At 37.6% G+C, this 21,481-nt stretch overlaps 1 protein-coding gene and 1 pseudogene across 1 annotated transcript; both read left to right on the top strand.

Moving 5' to 3' along the window:
* The first annotated feature begins 6,874 nt into the window (after positions 1 to 6,874).
* Positions 6,875 to 9,817, top strand: LOC143573679 (IQ domain-containing protein IQM2-like). Its single transcript, XM_077058493.1, has 8 exons — positions 6,875 to 7,819; positions 7,915 to 8,029; positions 8,114 to 8,179; positions 8,266 to 8,354; positions 8,443 to 8,533; positions 8,615 to 8,854; positions 8,945 to 9,046; positions 9,110 to 9,817. Exons 1-8 carry the CDS (start codon positions 7,527 to 7,529, stop codon positions 9,638 to 9,640), a joined length of 1,527 nt encoding a protein of 508 aa, XP_076914608.1. The 5' UTR covers positions 6,875 to 7,526; the 3' UTR covers positions 9,641 to 9,817.
* A 6,247-nt stretch (positions 9,818 to 16,064) lies between these two features.
* On the top strand, positions 16,065 to 19,780 carry LOC143573678 (putative disease resistance RPP13-like protein 1; annotated as a pseudogene).
* Positions 19,781 to 21,481: the final 1,701 nt, after the last annotated feature.

The raw sequence follows: 21,481 nt of genomic DNA, 5'->3' as shown, positions 1-21,481 counted from the left end.
TCATTTTCTTCTTTTTATGGGTTTTTTTAATAAATATTTAAATTTTTATATATTGTAAAATAGACTTTGTTCACTAATTTACACAAGAAATCAATCGTTAATGGAACATTATTAAGAATATATGTCAAGTTAGTTTTCTTTACAATTATAAAGTAGTATTTTTTAACAGCTAAATATTACAATCTATAAGAATTAAACTCTTAGATCTTATATTCCGTACTCTAATCGAGTATCCTCAAAATGGGAAAGGCCATAAAGCACTATTACTTTTTTTATAATATATTGCCAACCTAAACTAATAACAATATAATTTACATTAATCTAGAACCAATAATATTAAATTGATATATGTTTTACGAGTCAACTGTAAGAATTTTAACGTCATCACTTATATCACTCAACCAACCACAAGTTTAGTAGTGTCGTATATCTGACCCAGAAACGATGTTGAAAGACATAGAAGAAACTTTCAACACGCTCAGAAAGATAAACATGAAGCTCAACCCGAGCAAGTGTTCCTTTGGGATGGAAGAAGGGAAGTTCTTAGGAGTCATTGTTACTAAAGATGGCTTCAGAGCGAACCCTGAAAAGGTCGAAGCCATTATCAAAATGGAATCACCTACCACCATCAAGCAAGCTCAGACACTGAATGGACGCCTAGTCGCACTTAACCGCTTTTTGGCAAACCATGCAGATAGGTCGTTCCCATTCGTGTCAACATTGAGAAACTGTTTAAAGAAAACGCACTTCCGTTGGACACCAGAAACGGAAGCAGCTTTTCAGGAAATTCGGTCACGCTTGATCGAACTCCCAACGCTCACAGCACCAGAAGTGGGGGAGGAATTAATCCTATACCTTTCCGCCACAGATAGAGCAACCGGGGCCGTCCTGCTAGTAGATCGAAAAGGCATCCAGATGCCAATCTACTATGTTATCCGTGTCCTAACAGACGTAGAAACCCGGTACTCTACCCTGGAAAAATTAGTCTTAGCACTTGTACAGGCTTCACGCAGGCTAAGACGATATTTCCAAGGTCACCCAATCACCATTCTCACCAACTTCAAACTCGCAAACGTTCTAGGCAAACCCGAATTGTCAGGACGCCTAGCCAAATGGGCAATAGAATTGGGAGAATACGCAATAAAGTACAAGCCGAGGCCAGCCATAAAAGGCCAGGTCTTGGCCGACTTTATTGCAGAAGTCCCCGCTTCGCGGGAGAAAGAGTGCCAGGAGGAGGCTCAACCATCTCCAGCACAGGACATCGATGATGTCTGGCGACTCTACACTGATGGAGCAGCCAGCAACGAAGGCTCAGGCGCAGGGTTGAAACTAACCAACCCAGCAGGCCAAGAATACACTTACGCTATTCGACTGGATTTTCCAAATACAAATAACGAAGCGGAGTATGAAGCATTATTGGCCAGGCTGAGAATTGCGCGTAAGATGGGAGTAAAAAACTTGGAAGCCCACGTGGATTCCATGTTAGTAGCCAACCAAATAAACGGGACGTACACGGCTGTGAACGACACAATGGTCATGTACCTCGCACAAGCAAAAACCCTTATGCGCGACTTTAACGATTGTAAGGTCATACACGTCAAGCTTAGCGAAAACAAATCTGCGGATGCGTTAAGCAAGCTTGCATCATTAGCCTTCACCCACTTGGGAAATGACATCCGCATTGAACTCCTTGGAGCACCATCAGTCCCGCACAAGGAAATCTGTGTCATCCAAACCGGCACAGAAACGTGGATGACACCAATAATAAATTACCTTGCGGCGGGTATACTAACAGAGTCAAAAACACATGCAAGAAAAATACGCTGTAAAGCACTGAACTATCAACTCATCCGTGACATCCTTTACAGACGTAATTTTTTTGGCCCACTCCTAAGATGCTTGGACAACCAAGATGCTGGCTACCTCCTAAGGGAAGTGCACGAGGGCATCTGTGGAGTACACGCAGGTCCACGCGCTGTTGTAGCTAAGCTAAACAACGCGGGATACTTTTGGCCGGGGATGCATACGGATGCGCTGGCATACATCAGAAAGTGTAGGTCTTGCCAACTCTACGCACCCAACACGCATCGCCCGAAGAATGAACTTGTTCCAGTCACCTCTTCATGGCCATTTCAGAAGTGGGCCATCGATGTGACAGACCCATTTCCCACAGCAGCAGGGAACGTTCAGTTTCTAGTGGTCGCCATCGACTACTTCACCAAGTGGATAGAAGCAAAACCCTTAGCCCAAACAACCGCAAAACATATCAAAAAATTTATTTGGGAATTTATTATTTGTCGTTTTGGACTTCCCCAGAATTTGGTGAGCGATAACGGCACCAACTTTGCTGACAAGAAGCTACAAAAGTGGCTGGAAGAACTTCAAATTACCCATACCTTTACGTCAGTGGCGCACCCGCAGGGTAATGGTGAGGTGGAAAGAGTAAATAAGAGCATCGTCGACGGCATAAAGAAAAGACTCTTGGAACACAGATCCGCCTGGGTGGACGAAGTTCCACACGTCCTTTGGGCAAACAGAACGCTGAAAAAGGCCAGTACGGGAGAAACCCCGTTCAGCCTCACTTATGGCACTGAAGCCATGGTCCCGGTCGAAATTGGTTTACCCTCACCAAGGGTCTTGATTCAGCCAGAAGACAATGATGCGGAAAGACGGTTAGACCTTATGCTAACCGAAGAACGCAGAGACTTAGCCGCAGCGCGTGAAGAGAACTACAAGCGACAAATGCAAAAGTACTACAACACACGGGTAAAACTCTGCAACTTCAATGTCGGAGACTACATACTGCGTAACAACGAGGCTTCGAACCAAGAACGCCCAGGAAAGCTGGCCCCGGTCTGGGAAGGGCCATACATTATCAAAGAAGTTTTGGGAAAGGGCGCATACCGGCTCGAAAGGCTCGATGGCACCCCCATCCCAAGAACATGGAATGGAGCTCAATTACGCAAATGTTACATGTAGATCAATTCCAAACTTATAACGAAAAGGCCTAGAGCCACTTCTAATGGAAATGATTCTCCTTATCACATTGTGTTGATAGTCTTACCTTTATACTTATTCAAAACACTGATATGCCGGTATTCACCGCATAAATAAGTGGGGAAGTCGTTGCGTGTGGACGGCGGCAAAACCCGCATAAACACAAGAAACGGCAAAAATTTCTAAGGAAAACATGAGGAAAACCTTCACGCAGGTCAGTTATAGGTGAAGTTTGGTCATCCCACTAAAGGAAAATGACGGTCCTACCCGCACAATCATGATAGAGGAAACTGAACATTAACATATTGACAACCGCGCGTCGAAAGGTTAACTTATTCAAAGCACTTGGAAAATTGCTAAATTAAACTATAATATGCATGAGCAAGTCATATAACGTTTATAAAGCAAATAAAAAAGATTCAAAAAGATTCAAAGATTCAAAAATAAGAGGGAATATACCCCCTTACCTTGGTAACCAAGAAACCGTAAGACAAGTGCGGGTACAGTGTCAAGGCGAAACCCTTCACATACTTAGCACCTGCAGGGAATTTAAGCCAATAATACCTTGGTAACCAAGAAACCGTAAGACAAGTGCGGGTACAGTGTTAAGGCGAAACCCTTCACATACTTAGCACCTGCAGGGAATTGAAGCCAATAATACCTTGGGAGTCAAGTAACTATAAGACGAGTGCGGGTACAGTGTCAAGGCGAAACCCTTCACATACTTAGCACTCGCAGGGAATTAAAACCAAGAAGGATCTTCTGGGCCATGCTTGTGGAAAGGGAAATAACATCCCCGCATAGCGGGAACGTTGAGAACTAGATTGTTTGAAAGCTCTAATATGGAATTGGTTGTTTAACATAATTGATCACTATGTCTAAAACTACCAAAACCTCGTGGAGAATCTACACAAGTGAAACTCAACGCTCCTGACTTGCGAGGAGGTTACACACCTACCCGCATCATACCCAAAGATCAAGCAGAAAAGTCGGGAATTTCTGCACATGACATTAGGGAAACCGCGGGAAGAATCCCCACGGACAACCTTAAAACTAAAAACCCTTTTCAAAACCCCTTGCTTAAGTCCAAAAGTTCACCTCACTTATTAACAATTCATGAGAAGAACATTGGACTGGGGAGACTTGAAGAGGTAGGTCCCAGCAGAGCCCAGTTGGACCCGCAAGACTCACATTGAAGAGGGACGTCTGCGCGAAGACCAACTGGTTCCGCAGGACCCACCATGCTCAGAGAGATGAAGACCTTACGCGCATACGCCAGCTGTTCCCGCAGGAAAAGCCTCCCAATGGTGAAGTACCCCGCCTGTTCCCGCAGCTGCGGATACAAGCCATCAGCGGAGGCTACCCGCACTAATAGCAAGGCTACACGCACAAGGCACTAACTCTCAATATTTCAGTAATGTCACCTGAAGAAGGAATGAGCAAGCTGGGAATACTCCCGTCCAAATGAGCCAGTCCGTACGCTTCTGGAGGATCTTTTGTACTATACCTGCCAAGGTATGGACAAAATAGACAAGATCTGACCAAAGCAGCGACAGCTCACTGACAACAGTACGACGAGGAGCACGCTCTAGTACTTAATGTCACTATCAGCCGCTGCCTACTCACCAACCCTTGTCGTGGCACGTACATAGCCTGCAGTTGGTGGAAAAGGAATAGTACACGGCCGGCCATGTCACTATCAGCCGCTGCCTACCCACCAACCACCAGCATGGCACGTGCGTAGCCCACAGTTGGTAGAAAAGGAATATTATACAGCTGGCTGTACCTGCTTGGAAACCTACCTTCGGCTATAAATACTCCAACACCTTGGAACGGTATGATCATTTTATATCTTATATCATATCTTATACCATCATATATCTGCTCTAGCTATTTCTCTTAATATACACATATTCAGAGCAATCTAGTCTGATTCTCACGCCGGTGAGTGGTCACAAGGAGGTACCCCCCCTTCTCAGTGACGAGCTCACGGTGTCTGTTTTGCAGGTCATCAGAAGAATAACCATCTTTGCCAGATCTAACCCTCGTGGGAAACATCTACTTAACCCCCAGATTATCCGTAATCTGCCGGGGTCACTTAGTGTTTCTTCACTCAACCAACCACAAGTTTAGTAGTGTCGTATATAACACTGAAAAGGTTATATTAGTAAATATGCATCCTGTTTGACTAGAAGTAGATTACATGGTTGGTCTAAACTCTAAAATGCCATTTAATTCATTATACAAACAGATTTGTTTGACTTATTATTTTCTCTGTTTTATGTTTATAAGTTAATGTTGTGAGAAACATGTTTTTATTCGTGTAGCTGTAATACAAATTAAATGATTTCACGTATTAACTTTATTCCTTTATCGTAAAATATTTGTCATAACTTTATAAATGTGCTCCGATTACTACATTTTCTCTACATTTAATTTTCTAAGACAGGTAACGTTTTAGAATAGTACATCATGTTTGTATTTTGACTATGCACAAATGAATAAGTGAAAGATGTTTACAAAGAAAACATATCATCAGTCGTTCAATAAATAACCTAAAAAAACTTTTATATATTATCTTAGTTATGAACAGAAATCATGAATAGTTATATATAAAATTAAAATACCACATAAGTTAAAATCTCCGCACTTTAGTTTCATAAATGTTTCACATATATACTTTTTAGCCCCTCAACTTTAGTTTCACATATTTAATCTTTGGCTCCTCAACTTCGGTAATGAAACTTTTGCCCCCAAAGCTTTACCATAATGAATCGAACCGATGCCGACCGACTTCCCACCACGTTTACTCCACAACGCGCAATAGCTTTCAAACATGTAATGTATTTAACCTGCTCTGTCGTAACGTGCTGGTAGAGATTCCTGAAACCGAATCTTATTAAAAATATAGTATGCTACATTTAGCTACTTCTTATCTAAAAAATCAAAATTAAAATATCTATGATAATGATTTATTTTTTCTATTTTAACATAAATAAATGTAACATGGATAAGTAATATTGGGAGTTAAGGCAAAAAAAGGCATTGAAAAGTACAAGAGGAATTGACATAAGCAGTGGCGAGGCGATGGTCGAAACGGTCAATTCAAATGGTCCCTTTGTTTGCACATTACTTGGACAATTTTGACTTTTACTTTGACCACTTCCTATTCTATGGCAATCGCATTGCCTTTTTTTGCTTCTTGTTATTTTTTTATTCTTATGTTTCTAAAAAGAAAATGCAAAAAAAAAATAAATAAAAAAATAAAAAATAAAAAAAAATTGATTCTTGTAGACACATGATTAAAAAATTGGGTGATTTTATTTATACAACGTTGTTATTCAGAAAAGACGTTAAACATCTGATATGTGCATAAGAACATCTTCAATGACCATTTGTTGCAACTGTCTATAAACCCACATGGAAAAAATAGAAAGGATTGTGAAGAATGTGGCGATGTGGTAAAGAGAAGGAATGTTGTCATATGTGGGGCCGAGCTCCCATGGACGAAGTCTACGAGAGAAGGGGGAGGGGGTGCACGTTCTTTTGGTTATACCTCGTAACGTCAACCTAGCATCTATATGTAAAATGTCCCATTAGGATGCTTTAATAAATATAAAAGAGAATTAACTTACACGTATACAACATCAATCTTAGTATATAACATACAAGTATACAACAAAATGTGAGACACTAAATCCAATGTTTTAAATTCAGAAAGACCGTCAAACCATAAGCTTCTTTCATTGGTTCAATACGTGCAAGAACACGCTAGCATAGTCTCACACAACAATCCACCAACAAGGAAATGCGATCAAAAATTGATGACTGTCAGTCAGTTTCCTCATACTTTCACTGGTATTTTATTTATGTTTGAGCCATTAACTTGTAGTTAAACTAATCACCGTTCTATCCTCCTAATTTCAAAATATAATTAAACAAATCCTATGTGATTAGATCATAAGAAACAACTAAAATACATAATTAACATTGCATTCTTGTAAAATACATACTAAATTCCATCCTATTTAAAATACAAAATAATCACACATAATAATAATATTATATTATATAAAATTTTAAACTTCAAAAGTCAGTCACTCGACCCACGTATCAACTCTTCCTGCATTACCCCTTTCACACGCATACACCAACACCTTCTATATAAGAGTACTCTTCACCATTTCTATAGCAAACCAACTTCCTCTGTTTTTTTTTTCAACATTTTATACAAGAAACCAACAAAATTTCAACCAAGTAATCAACTTTCTCAATCTTTACTCACCAATTCATCAAAAGGGTAACATCCCACTTCTTTCCCTTAATTTTCCCCATTTTTTCATGTCAATTTCATAATGTTTTAGCAATCTTTGATCATGCATATAAGGTGTTCGATGAAATGCCCAAGTGGGTTTAAAACTTTAATTTTTGCTAATTTGTGTCATTTGTTCAAATGGGTTTGTTTTATTTGACTAATGAATTGGTTTAACTAACAGTATTTAAAAACTCATAGGCTGTGTTGAACTTGCATGGGTTTATCGATTTCGTGCCCGTTTGCCGCCTGCACAGATTTGGAAACCAGTTTGTCATCCATTGGTTTTCAAGAAGCTGATAAAAGTTTGATCAAATCAGATGTAGTATACTCTGTCACCCCTCAGAAAATGAGGACTCAAGAATCTTTTAAATTGTCTTCATCAGAAGAAGAATACCAACCCGAATTGAGCCCGAAACATGAGGCAGCTATCAAGTTGCAAAAGGTTTATAAAAGCTTTCGAACACGACGAAAACTGGCTGATTGTGCAGTTCTTATTGAACAAATCTGGTTGGTGTTTTGACTTGTTTGAGTTATTTGAGTTGTTTAACTTTTTTATTAGGATTTTTAATTTTGCTAATGCAGTTTTTATGTGTTTGTTTTAGGTGGGAAGTGTTGGATTCTGCAGAACTTAGAAGGAGTTCCATATCATATTTTGATATTGACAAACATGAATCCGCTATTTCGCGTTGGGCCAGAGCAAGAACAAGAGCTGCCAGGGTACATTCAACACCATTAAACAAATTAATATTATAAATATATAAATAAAGATTACTTATAAATTTTTTTATAAAATTTTTGCAGGTTGGAAAAGGATTATCAAAGAATTGTAAAGCTCAGAAGCTTGCATTGCAGCATTGGCTTGAAGCAGTAAGTGAAATTAGAATGACAAACTAATATTACATCATTGTTTTAGATTCGAGTTTTTCTTATATTATTTATCTTACATTATGCAGATCGATCCACGACATCGTTATGGGCATAATCTTCACTTTTACTATCTAAAATGGTTGCACTCACAAAGCAAAGAACCTTTCTTTTACTGGTAAGAACATATTACAAAGCTTAAGTTTTTAGCAAAGAACTATATTCATAACTTATGAACCGAATTCTTATTATTTTTCGAAAATTAGGTTGGATATAGGAGAAGGTAAAGAAGTTAATCTTGTTGATAAGTGTCCAAGATCAAAACTTCAACAACAATGCATCAAATACCTCGGACCGGTATATCTCTTTCCCGCTTTCTTGATTCTTTTTGTAACAAGATTCAATTTTTTTTATATTAATTTATAAAATTATTTGTAGGTGGAAAGGAAAGATTATGAAGTAGCGATCGAAAATGGGAAACTTTTATACAAACAAACCAGTGAGTTGCTCGATACAACCGGTCAAACAAACGGTGCTAAGTGGATCTTTGTTCTTAGCACAACCAAAACTTTATATGTGGGGATCAAGAAAAAAGGTTACTTTCAACATTCAAGTTTTTTGTCCGGTGGGGCTGCGTTGGCTGCTGGGAGAATTATTGCTGAGAAAGGTGTTCTAAAGGTATGTTTTTTGTATAAAAAATGATGTCTTTTCTTTATTTCAAGAAAGTATCCAATGTGAAAATAATGAATCAAATGATTTGTTGAACAGGCAGTTTGGCCTCACAGCGGTCATTATCGACCCACAGAAGAAAATTTTCAAGATTTTATTTCATTCCTCCATGAAAATGATGTGGATACATCTAGTGTTAAGGTAAAAACTGACATCTTAGTCGATTCTTGATTCTTGATTCTTACATTTCTTTTATGATATCAGATGGATTCAATTGATGATGATGATAAAGAATATTATGGCAAACAAAATAGTGTAAACCGTATAAGAACCCCCTCATCGGAAGAAGACTATAGCTCGGAAAAGCCCGTTGAGGAAAAAACGAAGCTGAAAGCGTTAAGTAGTTTCACTAGGAAGTTAAGTGCTCTTGAAATACCGAAACACAACGATTTGTTTGTGAATTTCAAGACTGAGAATCACAAAACAGAACCCATGATAGATTTTTACTCAGACGAAGAACACGAGTTAGTGATTGAAGATAAAGTTTCTAAAGATTCACATAAAGAAACAGAATCTTTTAATCTGGGAAGACAGATTTCATGCAAGTGGAGCACAGGAGCTGGACCGAGAATCGGTTGTTTACGAGATTACCCTTCTGAGCTACAATCACATGCATTAGAACATGCTAAACTGTCTCCAAGAAGCTTAGAGTCTTTAAACAGAAGAAACAGTTGGAAATATAGAACACAACCGTCGCCTTTGAGCGTGAGACCGATGAATTTGGCTACTGTATAAGGTGGCTTAACAGATTTGTTTAAATATTTAATTGATCTGTTAATTCATAGTGTTTATAGTATGTTAACATAGGTATTTTAGGCATTCTTTTGAAGCTTAAATTATTGAATCATATATTGATTATAGGGGTAAGATTTCTGTATAGTGTATAGATATAAATTTGTATAGAAGTTGTAGATGCACATGAGTATTTATTTCAAATACTCTATTTTTACCATTAAATGAAAAAAGATTCAATTTTTGTGGTCTTTCTTTGATTGTGAATTTGATTTCTGTTTCTCTATGTAAACCTTGCACAAGCCTTTTTTTCTTATGTTTATAACATGAACAATCTTTTAACCAAAAAGTTGGAAGCTTTATGCAAAGATTGTGTAGTCCAATTCAAGTTGTAAAGTTGGCAATCATGGTTGTACTATGTGCAAGTATGATTGTATCATTTCTCCCCTTATTAATAAAGTTTGATTTTGTATCTTTTATTAATAAGGGTTGGCGGGTACATACTTTTTATTACAAAAACGTCGGTGTTTTCTTATTATATTTATAAAGTATGTCGGGTTGTCATAACTTTTACTAAACAAATATGGTTGAATCTACACTTGAGATCAATGAGATCATCATGAGCCAAGTAATTGCAGTGGACTTTCATGGAAATTGGATTAAGTTTGCTTGTGGGTTGACCTTATAATTGTCAAAGTGTAATTGATTTGGAAATGTTGGTTTCACCAATATTTGGAAACCGTGTGAGAGATCAAATTATATATTTCAATCATTTTTGTTATTTATATATTGTTGACCTTTTGTTCACCTAATTTAACAAGCTTGGGCGGCATTATTTGTTTAGTAAGGCCCCGTTTGTTTTTTTAGAGATTTAAGTCTGAATCTGAATACCATATCTGAATGTTAAGAGGTGGTTCAAATGTCTGAAATCTGAATCATTAAGAGGTGGAGGCTAGAGACGAACCTCTAGTCGTCGGAGATGGAGCCTAGTCTCCGGGTTAGAAGTTAATGGAGGCAGGAGACAAACGTATGTTTTTTTTTTGGGTTAAGAGGTTTTCAGACCCACTAAAGCTCTTACTGGTTTAGATGCTATTAAGACGCTGAACCTCTTAATGCCAGAAAAAAATCAAACAGCCCCACGTCTGATTACGTCTGACCGAATCAGACGTTTTCCTCTATTCAAAGAAAAGAGGCAAAAACAAACAGGGCCTAAGTAATATGAATAGATAAAATATATGACATGTATTATGAAATATTAATATTTTATATGCATTAAAAATTTTTGGGCTGAATATGAGAGAAAGATTTGAGGCTTAAGTAAAAAAGATTTCTTTTTCTTCTTTTACTTTAAACAATTAAAATTTTCAATTACCTTATTGGGCTATAATTTAAACTGTGTATATATAAACAAGTTTAAATGAAGTGAGTAATTGCATTTAAACATTAATAATATATATATATTTCAAAAAAGATATACATATAAAAATTTGTAAACAAAATGTTGGGCCTACATGGGTTATCGAGCCGGGAGTGTCCACTCCCTCTTCAAAGCCGGCAATGATGTTTTGTAAACCAGATCGATTATCGAATCACACATACTATTGTTTCACTAATTAGACCACACTTAAGTGTGTAGTGAAGATGATCGGGTGGGTCACTGGTCCGCCAGTTACCTGAATGATAACTTAAAAAGAGCGATTCTTTGATTCAACCATCACTTGCCAACAAACCATTTGGTCTGGTTTTGACGACGTTAATAAAGCATTTGTTTATTTCTTTGAACACCAGTAAAGTAAAGTATCTAGTAAGAGTTTTTTTTTCCTTCAAATGTGTCGGTGACAAAGATATTTACCAAAATGAGTTATTTGTAAAATATATATTGAAATGAGCGTTTTTCTTTATTTACCAAAACACTCATTTTGGTAAATTTATTTCAAATAACCTATTGATAAATATTTATTCAACCAAGTTCCGTCGATTCATCAATACCAACCAATAGAAGCACGAGCAATTGATACCGAGTACCATGGATAGTTACCATAGAACAGTTGGCCCAATGATATCTCGTAGTGTAATAGTTTCCTTTCTTTAGAAGTTAACGATTCAAATCCTGCAATAGACATGCTATGTGGATTTAGGAATAGATTAATAGCAGTTAAAAAAAAATACCTTAAATAGTTGGATTGACAACACACCTAGGGGGTGTTTGGTAGAGAGATTTGAGGGTGGAGAATTAGGTTTCTCTTGTTTGGGAGAATTAGGCGGAGAATTGGGCGGAGAATTGGTTTTCTCTGAGAATTGGGTGTAGGCAAAAAGTAGAGAAATCCAATTCTCTCCATTTGGAAGAGAAATGGAATTCTCTCTGCTTCTAAATCGCGTCTCTGCTCTACTCCGTTCGCGTATGATGATGATGATGCTCCGACCGGCGATGGTGATGATGATGCCGACGTCCGGCACGGCGGCCGACGCCGCAGCCACGTCCGTTCGCGTCTCTGAGCCAAAACGAAACCCTAAATCGCGAGGCGGTGTTGCGAGGCGGAACCCTAAATCGCGGTGTTGATGTTGCGCGGCGATGATGATGACGCTCTACTCCGTTCGCGGTGTTGCGACGCGTCTCTGAGCCACCATTTCTCCACCATGATGATGCCGAGGCGGAACCCTAATCACGTCTCTGCTCCCGTTTCTCCACCCATTTCTCTATTGTACCAAACAAAGGAAATGATTGTCAATTCTCCACCCATTTCTATTTCTCTCCAATTCCATTTCTCTCCCATTTCTATTTCCATTTCTTCCCATTCTTTTTCTCTGTACCAAACACCCCCCTAGTGTTATGGCAGATTGCATGAACGTACTACAAAACCCCAATGGTTATATATAGATATTGAGATCTTTTAGTTGGATCAATGAATGCTAGAAACTAGAAAGCAAAAATGCAAATGTTTATAAAAATCGGAGTTGAGGCCTAAAAACGGCCCACGGAAAAGCCTCGGTGAGCCCAATAATCCAATAATTTAGTTTTGTTTATTTGGCCCAATACCTGGCCCGAAATCCATCATTTTGGATCCACTTTCTATGCTTTAGAACTTGGTTTTTTCTAGGTTCTGTTTCAAAATAAAAATTCTCTCATAATCACAATATCACACACACTATATGGAGATAGAGGTGAAACAAAACCCGAACCCGGAGCCACACCCAAAAAAAACCCAGAACCAGTTTTTTACTATCCGAACCCGATTATACTTGTAGGGTACGGATAATGTATGCATTTCAGTATCAAATGTTTCAAGTTGGTGCATAAACAAGTCACCAATTTAAATTGTGCTAGAGTCGCTTGCACTTCTTGGTAGTAGAAAGATCGAAAGCTGGGGTCAGTTAGACTCAAGTTCAGTTCAAAGTTTAGTGATATACGTAAACCCATTTTACACAAACACAAAAACAGACTGCATCAACTAGCCAGGGATATGATCCTTGTTCACGTTAAATCAAAGAGATAAAGTGGATGATATATAGCGTTTATGTAAATGTATAATACATCATATGGATTACAATTTATGTTATTTACATGAACGTGGGAATATACATATACATATACGTCGTACATATAGCGCATAATAAAACAAATAAGGAATACAAGTTGTTGTCCGCCTTGTAGTGTTCGCCATACATGATAATTAATTCGACGTTAACAAATCTAATAATGTTACGGGACACCTTGGTGGTTAAGTAGTGTGCCTTACAAAGAGGGTTGGGGGGTCAGAAACATAAGGCTTGATTTTGGTTCAACAAAAGACGGAGATTAGAGAAAATATGGCATTACAAATTACAGAGATTGAAGTAGGAAAAAAAAAAACTCAACACATGCTTCTTTCTCACAATTGTATAAATGGAACAACAATAAATTCTATGTGGATTTAATAATATGAACAAGTGAGAAGGAAAAAGATTGTATTCTACTCCACCCGTCCCATTTTAAATGTCTATTTTTTATTTTTGGTTGTCCCAATTTAAATGTCATTTCTATACATATAAATTCAATTTCCAATTGTGCCCTTACTATTACATATACTAGATGTTTCAATTTACAAAATGGTTTTTAGCCATAATAACTTAAAGGACATTATTGTCATTTTACAGCTCATAAAATAAAATGATCAAACATTTCTTAATTTGTGTGTTTTGGGTCCAATGACATTTAAAATGGGACGGATGGAGTATTATCTAATGAAATGAGGGTCGGTTATAGTTGAAAACGAGAGACATGGTGTTGCTTACCGAGAGATCTCACAGGAATGTGGAGGTTCTTAATCATACTTAGGACGCATTTTTGTGTTTGCGGTACGTAGATTTTTAGGCCGTTTATTGGGCGATAGCTTTGTTCGGTTTTGCCCTCACAGTTAGTTATGTTACGGGTGTTATTTTGTTTCGTGTATTTCTAGAGTGTGTTTATGTGGGGTTGGTCGGTTTTACATTTCTTTTTTTTTTGGGTTGCTTTCTCTTAGGTCAATGGTTCGGTTTGTCTCAGTTATTTTGGCTGTTAGGTATTTCTTTTGTAGTTTTCTAGCTAGTTTCTTACTATTCGGGGTTTCATTTTAATAAAAATTTAGCCGTTAAAAAAAAAAGAGAAAAAGAGTGGCTGGGGGCTCATATCTCACCTAAAGCAGGTACGACGTATTTTAACTATTTATACTAGACGCATGTACGGTTAAAAATCACAAATTCAAATAATGGAATATATATGCGCAAATTCTGTTATAAGTAAATGAATTGAGGAATAAACAAACACGTTTTGAATTCTCATAATCCTCATTCATGCGATAACGTAGAATGCATGCGTTATGCTTGCTTCTCCGTCAGTTCGACAGTATGATTTACACATGCCCAGTTCCTATTTGTGTAGAATGCATGCCTCTGACAGCGGTTAGGTTCGTCTCCGACCATTTATGGTGTGGACATTTTGGAGACACTTGTGGTTGATGGACAAAATGATGTGGGCCCAAGTGTAGAAGATCAGGCCATGATGTTTCTAGAGGCTCAAGATCGCTTTCAGAGGTATTGCACGAAAATGGGCATAACTTGGGCTACGAGCCTCCGTTTTAAGCGTGCTACTAGCTAAAACGACCGCTGGAACGTGGGCCAAGTCGTGGTGGTAACCAGCCGAAGGCGGGTTATCCCGTTTATTTTTCCGAAATAAGCCTTCTAAATAAATTTTTGGGCTATTTTTATGTTATTTCTCTAGTTTTTGGGTTTTCTTTTGAGCTGTTGTTTGGCATGTGGCTATTTTTGTTGGCCTAAGCCAATTTTGGATGCTTTATTAATATGTTGAGTTACCTTGTGAGTGATCATTAATCAGATTTTAATAAAAATGAATTGGCTTTTAAAATTCCTGTCTTTTGGGGTTGAATTTGGGGGCTTTGGGAATGATCATCACGGGTATTCAAAGAACCAACGTGATTAGCCTTCGCTTACTATTAGTACGCTGCATCACAAAAGCTTGACCAGCTCCATTAAAATGGACTATTTGGGGATTTTTCCTTAAGTTATTAGCATTTTAAAAACACCAATAAGTCGATAAGCATATTTCAAACTTAATCCCAAACGTGCTCTAAATCTTTAAATATGGACATATTATATATATATATATATATATATATATATATATATATATATAAGAGGATTCAATACTCCTCACTAATTTACTATTTAATATTTTAATATTTTATACTAAATCACTAGTCATAATCCATAAACAAAAATGGGAGTTTTTATTTCCTTTATTTTATTTTTTTGTTTCAATTAACTAAAATATTTAACAAACAATATTTTTAACACTAAACTTGAACAAGTATCGGCTTTATGTTTTATTTGTCGGTTAAACGATTTTCTTAAACTTTACTTTATATATTTTATAGTTCGTCTTTACGATGACCAAAACGTTTTTCATGATTTAAAAATATCTCATCGTCACATGGTTTTATATCCGCGTTTCAACGTTTGATACCTTGCATTTATTTATTTTTTGGCTTACTAATTTATGTTTGCGAATTTGTGTTGGTACCCGCTGATACTAACCGAATTTGTGTTGGTTCACAGCTGTAACGTGCTGGTTTTTTTGGTTATACATATGATAATTTGTTGTATTTTGACATTGATGGATTTGTTTCTTTTGTTTTTGATGTCATAACTTGATACATACTGATATCGCATCAATTTGCGGCGAGTTTATAGTTTAACGTTTCTACTTAAGTTTTTTGTTTGATTTAACGGTCCCGTCGCAAAGCGCGAGAGCCTAAATCCTAGTGATCATTTAAAAATGAAAATATGAAAGTGAGAAATTACTTATTCTTTTCATGTAGTAGATGACTAGATAGACAACTAGACATCCTCCTTATCTACTCCCATATTGAAATCACCCAAACAACTATAATCAATGGCTGAAATCGTGGTTTCTTCTTTCCTCACTATCATCTTTGAGAAGCTGGCATCTTCAGCTTTGAAAACACTTGCTCCATACGTTGAAATCAATCCTGAGATAAAGAAACTGGAGAGGTCATTGCTCCAAATCCGAAATGTGCTCATTGATGCTTCTCAGAAGGAGATAACTGATCAGTCTGTGAAACGATGGTTGAAAGATCTCCATCATTTGGCTTATGACATAGACGACATACTCGACGATGTAACAACTGAAGCGTTCGTTGTGGACTAGGACGATGAAGGACAAGATAAATGCTATTACCAACAACTTACAAGATCTAATAGAGGAGAAAGATGCTCTTGGTTTGATTGTCAAAGAGGAATCTAGCACAAAATATGTTATAAATAGAGTGTTACTAGAAACCTCTGTAATGCATGAGCATGTTATTGTTGGACGACAAGCAGAGAAAGAGGCGTTGGTTCGTAAATTGTTGGGGGATGATGAACCATGTGAATATCAAAACTTTAGCATTCTTCCCATAGTTGGTATGGGTGGGGTAGGAAAAACTACTCTAGCTAGACTTTTGTATAACGATAGTTGTGTCTCGGCGCACTTCGAACTCAAGGCATGGGTTTGTGTTTCGAATGAGTTTGATAGCTTTGGTATAAGTGAAATTATCTTTCATTTTGTGACAGGCGAAATCAAGATATTTAAAAGTTTTAATATGCTTTAAGAAGCTCTTAAAGATAACCTAAGGGGTAAAAGATTTCTATTGGTATTAGATGATGTAAAGTGTGAAAGTATTCATGCTTGGGATAACCTGGTTGCCCCATTTCATGCATGTGCTCCGGGAAGTAAAATCATCATGACAACTCAGAAGGTTAAGTTGCTCAAAATGATGGGTTACAGTAATATAAACTCGCTACAAAGTCTATCACATAATGATGCACTGTCTTTATTAGCTATGCATGCGTTGGGTGTAGATAACTTTGATTCACATTTGTCACTCAAATCACACGGTGTAAATATTGTGAGAAAATGTGATGGCTTGCCCTTGGCTTTGAAAACAATTGGGAGATTATTGAGGGCAAAAGGAAATGAAGAAGAGTGTTGGAAGGAACTCTTATATAGTGAGACATGGAGGTTAACGGTTGAAGATGAAATCGTCCCAACGCTTGGAGTAAGCTACCATGATCTTTCTTCACGTTTGAAGATATTGTTTGGATATTGCTCCTTGTTCCCTAAAGGCTATATGTTTAACAAGGAGCATCTAGTTCAATTATGGTTAGCAGAAGGGTTTTTGCCAAAGTCAAATCAAAGTGAATCAACAGAAGAACATTTGGGTCATAGATACTTTGATGAGTTGTTGTCACTGTCAATTTTTCAGCATGCACCTAATAATGAATCATTCTTTGTGATGCATAACTTAATAAATGACTTAGCAACATTTGTTGCTGGGGAGTTTGTTTTAAGGTTGGAGAAGGATATAAGAAAAGACACGTTAGGGAAGTATAGGCATGTATCATTTCCTCGTGAAGAATATGTATCTTACAAGAAGTTCGAGCCTTTTGAAACAACTAAAAGTTTGAGAACATTCTTGGTATAGTCTATTGGGGAGGCAGAAAGTTGGCAAAGTTTCTACTTATCAAATAAGATTCTCGTTCACATACTTCCTAAGTTACTGTCATTAAGGGTTCTAAGTTTGAAAGATTTTAAAATAAGTGAGCTACCAGAGTCCGTTGATACTTTGAAACACTTGAGGTATCTTGATCTCTCTCAAACTGTAATCACACATTTACCAGAAAATGTTTGCAATCTCTATCATTTACAGACATTGATCCTATTCAGCTGTCATAGTTTAGCTAAGTTACCCGACGGATTCTTAAACCTTAAAAACATGCGGCATCTTGACGTTAGGGATACTCCTCTTTTGCAAAAGATGCCGTCGGGGATTGGCGAGTTGGAAAATCTACAAACTCTCTCCAAGATCATTATCGAAGGTCAAAGCAGATTTCAAATAACCGAACTCAAAGACTTAAAGAATTTGTGTGGAAAAATTTCCGTTGTGGGTTTGGACAAAGTGCAAAACGCAGTACTTGCACGACTGGCCAACTTATCACGAAAGAGCCTTAGTGAGTTAGAGTTTGTATGGAGTGACTTGCCAGATGGTTCACGAAATAAAAGGCTTGAAAGGACATCTTGAATGAGTTGAAGCCTCATAACAAATTAAAGCAACTCAAAATTGTGTCATATGGGGGATTAGAGTTTCCAAATTGGGTAGGGAATCCCTCGTTTCTTCAGTTGACGCATGTGTCAATATGTGGTTGTAAAAGATGTACATCTCTACCACCACTTGGGCAACTACCGTCACTTAAGGAGTTGTTTATCACACGCTTAAATGGGGTGGAAGTTGTGGGTATGGAGTTACTTGGCTCTAGTTGTGTATTTGCTTCACTTGAAATTCTAAGTTTTCAATATATGTGTGGGTTGAAGAAATGGTCAATCAATAGTGGGGTTGCTTTTCCATGTCTTCAAAAGCTTTTCATAAGAGATTGTCCTAATTTGGCTGAAGTATCATTTGGATCACTACTTTCATTGAATGTTCTTGAAATATTTGGTTGTAGTAGTGGTGTGTTGAGAAGTCTGGTTGAAGTAGCACCATCAATCACCAAGTTGGACATGTCATCTATTTCAGGGCTTAATGATGTGGTGTGGAGAGGTGTACACAATGTCTTTCGGCAGTTCAAGAATTAAGCATACGGTGGTGTGACGGAATAAAATACATGTGGGAATCAGAAGCAACTGCGAGTATGTTGCTTGTGAGTTTAAGGAAATTGGAAGTAGAGTATTGTGCTAATTTTCTGAGTCTAGGAGAGAAAGAGGAGGGGGCTAATTCTAGGAGCAACCTCGAAACATTTATTAGGACAATGGAAGTAAGTGATTGTCAGAATATGGAGCGTTGCACTTGTCCAGATAGCGCTGTGGCATTGCGAATCGAGAAGTGTGTTTCAATGACAGTTATATCTTTACCAACAGGAGGGCACATGCTCAAGTCACTTTACATTAGTAATTGTAAGATTCATTTAAAAAGAGACTGGGACAACAGAAGTAATATGTCAATGCTTGAAAAGTTAAATATACATGGCTGGTCAAATATGAAATCAATAAGTGAACTAACTTACATGGTTCACCTCACTGAATTAAGTATAGAAAGCTGTGAAAATATGGAGTCATTTCCTGACAACGAGTTGCCCAATTTGACATCGTTAACGAAACTGATGATAAAGAATTGTCCAAGTATAGACGCTTGTTTCCCTCGCGGGTTTTGGCCTCCTAGTTTGCGTTCCCTAGCAATAGGGAAGTTGAAGAAACCCGTCTTAGAGTGGGGCCAACAAAATTTCCCAACATCACTGGTGGAACTATCCTTATGGGGTGAAGATGGTGTGGAGAGTTGTAGTCAATTTTCTAGCCTTCTTCCTCTATCTCTTACCTCTCTTTGCATACAAGAATTTGAGAAACTGGAATCGGTTTTAATGGGACTCCAACACCTTACCTCTCTCCAACATCTACACTTTTCCTATTGCCCAAACATGAGGGATATTCCTGAAACGCTGTTGCCGTCGCTTTTGAGCTTAAGAGTTGGGGATGATTGCCCAACTCTGAAAGAAAGATGCAGTCAAGGAGGCTATTACTGGCCCCTCATCTCCCATATCACTTGTATCCACATATGAAATGAAGGTATGTCTCCATCCATTTATTGATTTTCCTTTTTTTGTCTGTTGATAATAATGTATAAGGTTTTTTCCTGGCTATAAGGTGCAGAGATCAAAGCTGAACTTCTCCAATTTATTCTTATCTAATGATAATGTGTACTTAAGTTACAAACTTGTTTTTTTTTTCCTTTTTCTGTCTGTTGATAATAATGTATAAGGTTTTCACTGAATCGGTAATCCAAAAGCGAGCGACATCACCTGAATAGAAACGTAATATATAAGATTAGATAAAACCAAAAGCGAGCGATATCATCTGACTATTAAAAAAGTCAAAATTTTGACTATGTTACTTGAAAATGGGCCTATTAACTATACTACAACAATAACATAACTTTAACCAACTATTGACCCATTTATACATTTAAAAAATATTACTTGTTTCACCCTTAAGAGATAAAACTTAACCAAAATCAAAACTTATAAGTAAATGTTGGAAGTTTTAAGTGTGTGAATGAAGGAAGTGGTGGAAGTAGTAAATGTTTTTTCCACATCGGTTTGGGAACAAATTAATGAATGGTTTATAAGGTAGAGCCCTTACACCCATTTGAATTCTTTATAACATGTTTTACCACAAGTCCTACGCGCGCACGGGGGGGGGGGGTGCAAATTTGGGTTTTTGGACTAGAAATCCATCGAACTCGTGCGTGCCCGCACGTCCCGTATGATTATTGTGATTCAGTTTCAATTCTTTTTATAATGGTCATTAGATGAATATTATTATTTAATATTCTTTAATGGTCATAACTAAGAAATGATTATATGGTTATGACTCTTGGTTATAAATACCATGACCAGATTCTTGTCAAGATACACCAACTCAAAAACACACTTCATCTTCTTCCTACTACAACAACATTATTTTCCGATTTCGTTTCAGGCAAGTGTCCGAGTTCGGCAGAGCACCGATTCTGTTTCGAACCGGAGTGCCCTGGGAACAGACCGAGAATCTGTTTAAGGGAATTGTGTTAAACACAAGCCCGGTATTACTGTGTCAATTATTTCTTATTTCTTTATTTTCTGTTTATTATTAATACAAGATTTCCAACAAACTTAAACAGATTCCTTATTATTATTCTTGTATTTTTCGTTTCATAATGGAATCCCAACCCATGAGCGCTAATGTTTCTGCCATCGTGACTACCGCTGTTGCTGTCACAACGGGGTTGGTTGCTCCGCTGCCTAATGCAGTCACGTCTCATGCTGAGAAACCCGAGAAGTTCACCGGTGTGAATTTCAAACAGTGGCAACAAAAGATGTTCTTTTATTTGACCACTTTGAACCTCGCGAGGTTCTTGACTGAAACCGTTCCTCATGTTGATGAAGGGGCAACGGATGTGCAGTCGGTGAACGCGGTTCAGGTTTGGAATCATTCGGATTTCTTGTGCCGGAACTATGTCTTGAATGGCATGGTTGATGCACTTTATAATGTGTATTGTTAGGCCAAGACTGCCAAAGAATTATGGGAGTCGTTGGACCGCAAATACAAAACTGAAGATGCCGGTACTAAAAATTCGTGGTGGCTAAGTTCTTGGACTTTAAAATGATAGACTCAAAAACTGTTATGAGTCAAGTCCAAGATTTACAAGTTATTCTTCATGATAGTCATGCGGAAGGGATGTCGCTTAGTGAGACATTCCAAGTTGCTTGTATTACTGAAAA

This window comes from Bidens hawaiensis, unplaced genomic scaffold, assembly GCF_021521415.1.
Source record: "Bidens hawaiensis isolate Kalapana, Puna unplaced genomic scaffold, B.hawaiensis_p1.1 tig00026608_1, whole genome shotgun sequence".
Taxonomy (NCBI): Eukaryota; Viridiplantae; Streptophyta; class Magnoliopsida; order Asterales; family Asteraceae; genus Bidens; species Bidens hawaiensis.
The sequence above is the reverse complement of the archived record's forward strand: the minus strand, read 5'-3'. Positions and strand labels throughout refer to the sequence as shown.

Coding starts and splice junctions, on each gene's coding strand:
- LOC143573679 (XM_077058493.1), top strand. CDS start 7,527: ATGGGTTTATCGATTTCGTGCCCGTTTGCCGCCTGCACAGATTTGGAA. Junction 7,820..7,914: donor GTTCTTATTGAACAAATCTG/GTTGGTGTTTTG, acceptor TGTTTGTTTTAG/GTGGGAAGTGTTGGATTCTG. Junction 8,180..8,265: donor TGCAGCATTGGCTTGAAGCA/GTAAGTGAAATT, acceptor TACATTATGCAG/ATCGATCCACGACATCGTTA.